This window comes from Mustela erminea, chromosome 9, assembly GCF_009829155.1.
Source record: "Mustela erminea isolate mMusErm1 chromosome 9, mMusErm1.Pri, whole genome shotgun sequence".
Taxonomy (NCBI): domain Eukaryota; kingdom Metazoa; phylum Chordata; class Mammalia; order Carnivora; family Mustelidae; genus Mustela; species Mustela erminea.
The window spans coordinates 58,456,149-58,464,674 of NC_045622.1; the positions used below are offsets into that span (position 1 = coordinate 58,456,149).

At 38.2% G+C, this 8,526-nt stretch overlaps 1 protein-coding gene across 1 annotated transcript; it reads left to right on the forward strand.

Annotated features, from left to right (window-relative positions):
• The first annotated feature begins 469 nt into the window (after positions 1 to 469).
• LOC116599422 (olfactory receptor 51F2-like) lies at positions 470 to 1,414 on the forward strand. Its single transcript, XM_032359245.1, has one exon. It carries the CDS (start codon positions 470 to 472, stop codon positions 1,412 to 1,414), a length of 945 nt encoding a protein of 314 aa, XP_032215136.1.
• The last annotated feature ends 7,112 nt before the right edge of the window (positions 1,415 to 8,526 follow it).

The following is an 8,526-nucleotide window of genomic DNA, read 5'->3' on the forward strand; positions in this document are numbered from 1 at the left end:
CCACTGAGCCACCCAGGTGTCCTCTTAATGGACTTTTTAAGGGCAACTGAGAAGTGAAGAAAAGCAGGCTGAATTGCCTTTTGTATTGTCTCAGGGATACATAGAAATGTCCTGTCTCTCCATGTACCTGGAATCATAAAGCTGAAAATATGTTACGGTTATCTACTCTAACCTCCTCTTTTATATATGTATATATGGAAATCTACTGAAGCCTAGATTTAACATGTTACTCTTGCTAAAACCCAGGTGTCTTCATACAATTTAATGTTCTGTCTCTTTTCCTAGTTCATGCAAGATCAATTCTAAATCTAGGAAAAGGATAACTGGGTATACACTTCTACTGAAGACAAGACAAGGCTTACTAATGATCCTAAATTGTATGATATGTAGAAGAGAGTGAAAACATCTTTCTTGCCTGCTTTACAGGGTATGGTCCTTTGTTCCAGGGAAATTGCTTCCTTCACTCATCATGCCATCCTTCAATCAGAGCATTTTCCACCCTGCAGTATTCTTTCTTACTGGTATCCCTGGTTTTGAAACTTACCATGCCTGGCTCTCCATCCCTTTTTGTTGTCTCTATGCCATTGCCATCTCTGGGAATGGCATGATCTTGTTTGTCATCCTCACTGAGTCGAGCCTCCATGAACCCATGTACTATTTCCTCTCCATGCTATCCTTCACAGACCTAGGACTGTGCCTCTCCACATTGGTCACTGTGCTGTGTATTTTCTGGTTCAATGCTCGAGAAATCAGCTTTGATGCCTGCATTGGCCAGATGTTCTTTATCCATGGTTTCACATTCATGGAATCCTCAGTACTCCTAGCAATGGCCTTTGACCGCTTCATTGCCATCTGTAACCCACTGAGATATGCTACAATCTTAACTAGTTCAAGGATCATCAAAGTGGGCTTTGCCATTGTTATTAGAGGGACAACGGCTCTAGTGCCTTTACTCCTACTTCTAAAGCGTCTGTCCTTCTGCCATAGCCATGTTCTGCACCATTCATATTGTTTCCACCCTGATGTGATGAAGCTTTCATGCACAGACACCAAGATCAACAGTGCATTTGGTTTGGCCATTGTCATCTCGACTGCTGGCATAGACTCTGTCTTGATCCTCCTCTCCTATGTTCTGATCATTCACTCTGTGCTCAGTATTGCCTCCCCAGAGGAGCGGAAAAAGGCCTTTGGTACTTGTGTTTCACACATAAGTGCTGTTGCCATCTTCTACATCCCCATGATCAGCTTGTCATTGGTGCACAGATTTGGGAAGCATGCCCCTCCCCTTGTGCATACTCTCATTGCCAATGTTTATCTGCTCATCCCTCCTGTGATGAATCCCATAATCTACAGTGTGAAGACCAAGCAAATTCGCAAAGCTATGCTCAAAATATTCTCCTCGAAGCTCATTTAGGGATTTTTCATTTTGTCTTTTCTTTTCATGGTCTCCCTGACTCATATTTGACAATTTGTTAGAATTTAAAAATCCTATTTCCAAAAGCTTTCATTCTATTCTGATGATGTAATAACTCACTTTTTACCAAGTTCTAGAATGTGGATTTTTTGAGATAGGGACTGTATCTTGGGTACCTTTAACATTGTCACAAATGCTTCAGCTGGCACAGAACAGGACTATAGTGACTATGTCTACTACTTCTATAGTGACTATGTCTGCTATGTCTACTACTACTACTACTAATATAGTACTAGTAGTCACTACTACAGTAACTATGTCGTCTTCTACTACTACTACTACTACTACTACTACTATGTCTACTACTACATAGTGACTATGTCTACTACTACTATAGGATTATGTCTACAAAATGGACAAATGAAGCCATAAATTGACTTGACAGTTTAAAAAGTCTTACATCATATAAGGTGTAGCAATTCAAGGGATGTCTGATATCATTTAATCAGTAGGAAGCCCTAAGTTAACAGTAATTCTAATCACTTATTGTTAATGATTATTATTTCCGCAGATAGACTATATATGACTGCAGAACATGAATAAGCATAGAAAACAAAAATAAATCAAATGAAAAGTATACTTTCCTCATTCTTAAAAGAGTTATTCAGGTCCCTTTTGTAAATGTATTAAAAGTTAATTATGTAATAGTCAGTGATTTATGCTTCAAAATATGTATCTAATGGGGGAAAGTGGACAAAGATGTATTGTGATGTTCAAGATATTATTTATTGCAATGAAAATTTGGAAACTGCTTAAATAATTACTTTAAGGTAATGGTTAAATAAAATATAAACTATCATGCAGCAAGCTAAATACTGATACAGATAAAAATAATACATTATTGAGAGAAAATATATATTAGTATAGAGGATATTTACCACTGTTTGTGTCTGGATTTCATCTGCATATACACACACGTACACACATGCCCATTCACACATATACATTGTGAAAGTATGAATAAACATGTTCCAAATGTCAGAGTGCCTCCTTTTGGATACTTGGAGATTGGCCTGTTTATATTTTCTTTATACTTTCTTTATATTTTCTTTATAAATGCATAATAATGAGCTTTAAAATTTTTTCAGATAATGAAATAATCGATTTCCATTTAACACCCACTTCAAAACACAATAATTTTGTTTTTCATCTTCCATTGCATCCTCATTCCCATCGGTCTTTATAAATCTGTCTTCTATACTATTGATTTATAATATGACATCCACTTTCGGTTTTTGTTCATCAAAACTTTTGGACTATGGTCCAAAAGCAGTGCATCAGAACCACTTAATATCTTAAACCCCAACCTGGAACTAAGTCAGAAACTCTTTAGGTGGAGCCCACGAATTTGCATTTTAACAAGCTCCCTACAGGTTCTCATGCATGTTAGAGTAACATTCCTCTGGGATGTTTAGTCTTTTGGAAAAAAAAACACTGTAAATTCCTTGCCTTCTATCTATGATCATTTTGCTCTCCATGAATGAAATATTCACCTATTTTTTTCTCTTTCTAGTTGCTTTTTTCTTGTAGTTACCATTTTTTTTTTACTTGTAGTTACCATTAATAAATCATTGTCTTTTTCAAAAAAATTAATCATTGTCTTATAGGCAATCAGGTTCATCTTTCCTTACTGACTTAAAATTTTTTGAAAATAGGCAGTGTGCATTGGGATTGATATATCATGCACAGATCCAAGTGTAATATTTAATAATAGCTAATTTAATACATGCTTACTGAATTAACTTGATTTTTACATAACTTTCAAATATTCTTCTTACATAATTTAGGCATTACATAATTTAGGTTTACATAATTTGGCAAGCACTATGGGAGGTACTGGTGTTAAAACAGTGAAAAATGAAAACATAGTCTCTCTTTTTAAGGAGTAATAGTCTGACTAAACATATCTAAATTGAAGCAATGTTTAGCCAGTTGTTTCTTTTGAATGAGACTGGATAAAATATTGAAGCAGATACTAAGAGGAATCATGAATGGGATCTCTCTCTTTTGGAGAAAGAACCTGAATTAAAGGGAACATCAGGTTAAAGGTTGTTAGCATGAAGAGAAAAATAGAGCTCCTAGAAATGTTTTGTTTAATAGAGGAGGTATAATATACATTCAATTCTAAGCAATAAAACTATAAACAAGAAATTCAAATTTCATGGATTCTCAGGAAGTCTTGAAAATGAAGAACTTTGAAGGTGAGGAACCATATTTTTTTTCTCTGAGTGTAGTTGACACACAATATTACATTAGTTTCAGGTCTACAACTTAGTGATTTGACAAGTTTATACATCATCCTATGTTTACCACAATATAGCTACCATCTCTCCTGTTACATTGCCATTGCAATATCACTGATTGTATTCCTTATGCTGTGCCTTTTATTCCTCTGACCTACTCATTCCATAACTGGAAGTCTGTATTTACCTCTCCCCTTCACCCATTAGTCCAACTCCCCACTTCAGCTTCCCTCTGTCAACCATCAATTTGTTCTCTGTATTTATAGATCTAATTTTATTTTTGTTGGTTTATTAATTTAAAAAAATTACATTATGAGTGGAATCATATGGTATTTACCTTTCTCATTCTGACTTATGTCACTTAGCAGAAAACCCTCTAGGTCCATCTATGTTGTCTCAAATGGCATGATATCATCCATTTTTAAGGCTGTGTAATATTTTAGTGTGTGTACATATCATATTTTCCTTATCCATTCATCTATTTATGGACACTTAGGTTGTTTCCATACCTTGGCTATTGTATATAATGCTGCAGTAAACATAGGGGTGCATGTATATTTTTGAGTTAGTGTTTCATTTTTTTCTGGGTAGATACCCAATAATGGAGTTATTGGATCATGTTATTTCTATTTCTAACTTTTTGAGGAACCTCAATGCTTTTTTTCCAGACAATCTGGTTAAGAAATGGGTGGAGGACCCAAGTAGACATTTTCCCAAAGAAGACATACAGATAACCAACAGACACATGAAAAGATATTCAACATCACTCATTATAAGGGAAATGCAAATCAGAATCATTACATCAGGGAAATTCAAATCAAACCCTCATTGAGATACCACCTTATACCAGTTAGAATGGCCAAAATTAACAAGACAAGAAACAACAAGTGTTGGAGAGTATGTGGAGAAAGGGGAACCCTCTTACATTGTTGGTGGGAATGCAAGTTGGTGCAGCCACTTTGGAAAACAGTGTGGAGATTCCTTAAGAAATTAAAAGTAGAGCTACCCTATGATCCTGCAATTGCACTATGGATATTTACCACAGAGATATAGATGCAGTAAAAAGAAGAGCCATCTGTACCCCAGTGTTCATAGCAACAATGGCCACAATCCCCAAACTGTGGAAAGAGCCAAGATGCCCTTCAATAGACAAATGGATAAAGAAGGTATGGTCCATATATACAATGGAGTATTATGCCTCTATCAGAAAGGATGAATACCCAACTTTGTACCAACATGGATGGGACTGGAGGAGATTATGCTGAGTGAAATAAATCAAACAGAGAAAGTCAATTATCATATAGTTTTACTTATTTGTGGAGCATAAGGAATAACATGGAGGACATTGGGAGAAGGCGAGAAGTGAGTTGAGGGAAATCAGAGGGGGAGATGAAACATGAGAGACTGTGGACTCTAAGAAACAAACTGAGTGTTTTGGAAGAGAGGAGGGTGGGGGGTTGGGTGAGCCTGGTGGTGAGCATTAAGGAGGGCACATATTGCATGGAGCACTGGGTGTGGTGCATAAACAAATAATCTTGGAACACTGAAAAAATAAAATTAAAGTAAAAGAAAAAAAGAAAAAAATCACAAAGAGAGATCACCTCATACTTGTTAGAATGGCTAAAATAAAAAAAACAAAAAATAGAAAGAGGAGTCAAGATGGCGGAGAAGTAGCAGGCTGAGATGTCATCAGGTAGCAGGAGATCAGCTAGATAGCTTATCTAACCATTGCAAACACCTACAAATCCAACAGGAAATCGAAGAGAAGAAGAGCAACAATTCTAGAAACAGAAATTCAATCACTTTCTGAAAGGTATGACTGGTGGAGAAGTGAATCCAAAGTGATGGGAAGATAGACCCCGGGGGGAGGGGCTGGCTCCCAGCAAGCGGCAGAGCAATGGAGCACAAAATCAGAACTCTTAAAAGTCTGCTCCATGGAGGGACATTGCTCCAGAGGCAAAACCAGGGGGAAGCCCACACGGTTCAGCGTAACCCCAGATCCCCTGGGGCCACAGAAAGACTGGGGGTGTCTGAGTGTCACAGAGCTCGGAGGTATTAGAGTGGGGAAGTCGGCTACAGAGACAGAGCTGAGGAGTGAGCTCTCAGCTTGGGGTTACCTTGAACCGGTTGCAGGCTGGTTGAGCTCAGAGCGCGGACGGAGGCCACAGGGAGGGAAGCGACCGGGCGCTTTTCTCCAAGTGTGAGTGATTGAGCGCTTTCCTCCATGCACAACCAGAGGCCCGGGAGACGGGGGCGGTTGGGCTCTTTTCTCTGAGGGCGCACTGAGGAGTGGGACCTTGAGCTCTTGGCTCCTCCAGGCCAGAGATTGGGAGGCTGCCATCTTCCTTCCCATCCTCCATAACTCTATGCAAAGCGCTCAGGGAACAAAAGCTCCTGAAAGCGAACCCGAGCGGATTATTTCGATTATTTCGCTCGGCCCCTGTTAAGGGCGGTGCAATTCTGCCTGGGGCAAAGACACTTGAGAATCACTACTACAGGCCCCTCCCCCAGAAGATCAACAAGAAACCCAGCCCAGAGCAACTTCACTCACCAAGGAGAACAGCGGAATTCCAGAGGAGGAGAAAGCAAATCTTATCTGGACAAAATGACAAGGCGGAAAAATTCACCACAAAAAAAGAAAAAAAAAAAGAACAAGAGGCAGTACCGAAGGCTGGGGACCTAATCAATACAGACATTGGTAATATGACAGATCTAGAGTTCAGAATGACAATTCCTGAGGTTCTAGCCGAGCTCGAAAAAGGCATAGAAGATATTAGAGAAACCCTCTCCAGAGAGATAAAAGCCCTTTCTGGAGAAATAAAAAAACTAAAATCTAACCAAGTTGAAATCAAAAAAGCTATTAATGAGGTGCAATAATAAATGGAAGCTCTTTCTGCTAGGATAAATGAGGCAGAAGAAAGAATTAGTGACATAGAAGACCAAATGACAGAGAATAAAGAAGCTGAGCAAAAGAGAGACAAACAAATACTGGACCATGAGAAGAGAATTCAAGAGATAAGTGACGCCATAAGACGACACAGCATTAGAATAATTGGGATTCCAGAATAAGAAGAAAGAGAGAGGGGAGGTATATTGGAGAGAATTATTGTAGAGAATTTCCCTAATATAGCAAAGGGAACAAGCATCGAAATACAGGAGATCCTAAGAACACCCCTCAAAATCAATAAAAATAGGTTCACACCTCGTCACCTGATAGTAAAATTTACAAGTCTTAGTGACAAAGAGAAAATCCTGAAAGCAGCCCGGGAAAAGAAGTCTGTAACATACAAGGGTAAAAACAGATTGGCAGCAGACCTATCCACAGAGACCTGGCAGGCCAGAAAGAACTGGCATGATATATTCAGAGCACTAAATGAGAAAAACATGCAGCCAAGCATACTATATCTAACTAAGCTATCATTGAAAGTAGAAGGAGAGATAAAAAGCTTCCAGGAAAAACAAAAACTGAAAGAATTTGCAAACACCAAACCAGCTCTACAGGAAATATTGAAAGGGGTCCTCTAAGCAAAGAGAGACCCTAAAAGTGGTAGATCAGAAAGGAACAGAGACAATATACAGTAACAGTCACCTTACAGGCAATACAATGGCACTAAATTCATATATCTCAATAGTTACCCTGAATGTTAATGGGCTCAATGTCCCAATCAAAAGACACAGGGCATCAGAATAGATAAAAAAACAAAACCCATTAATATGCTGCCTACAAGAAACTCATTTTAGACCTGAAGACACCTCCAGATTTAAAGTGAGGGGCTGGAAAACAATTTACCATGCTAATGGACATCAGAAGAAAGGGTGGCAATCCTTACATCAGATCAATTAGATTTTAAGCCAAAGACTATAATAAGAGATGAGGAAGGACACTATATCATACTCAAAGGGTCTGTCCAACAAGAATATCTAACAATTTTAAATATCTATGCCCCTAACATGGGAGCAGCCAACTACATAAACCAATTAATAACAAAATCAAAGAAATACACTGACAATAATACAATAATAGTAGGGGACTTGAACACTCCCCTCATGAAATGGACAGATCATCTAAGCAAAAGATCAACAAGGAAATAAAGGCCTTAAATGACACACTGGACCAGATGGACATCACAGATATATTCAGAACATTCCATCCCAAAGCAACAGAATATACATTCTTCTCTAGTGCACATGGAACATTCTCCAGAATACACCACATACTGGGTCATAAATGAGGCCTCAACCAGTATCAAAAGATTGGGATCATTCCCTGCATATTTTCAGACCACAATGCTCTGAAGCTAGAACTCAGTCACAAGAGGAAATTTGGAAAGAACCCAAATACATGGAGACTAAACAGCATCCTTCTAAAAAATGAATGGGTCAACCAGGAAATTAAAGAATTGAAAAAATTCATGGAAACAAATGATAATGAGAACACAACAGTTCAAAATCTGTGGGACACAACAAAGGCAGTCCTGAAAGGAAAATATATAGCGGTACAAGCCTTTCTCAAGAAACAAGAAAGGTCTCAAATATACAACCTAACCCTACACCTAAAGGAGCTGGAGAACAACAAAGAAAGCCTAAACCCAGCAGGAGAAGAGGAAATCATAAAGATCAGAGCAGAAATCAATGAAATAGAAACTAAAAGAACAGTGGAACAAATCAACGAAACTAGGAGCTGGTTCTTTGAAAGAATTAATAAGATTGATAAACCCCTGGCCAGATTTATCAAAAAGAAAAGAGAAAGGACCCAAATAAATAAAATCACGAATGAAAGAGGTGAGATCACAACCAACACCAAAGAAA

Excerpts from the sequence above, each read along its gene's own strand:
- LOC116599422 (XM_032359245.1), top strand. The coding sequence starts at position 470 with ATGCCATCCTTCAATCAGAGCATTTTCCACCCTGCAGTATTCTTTCTT.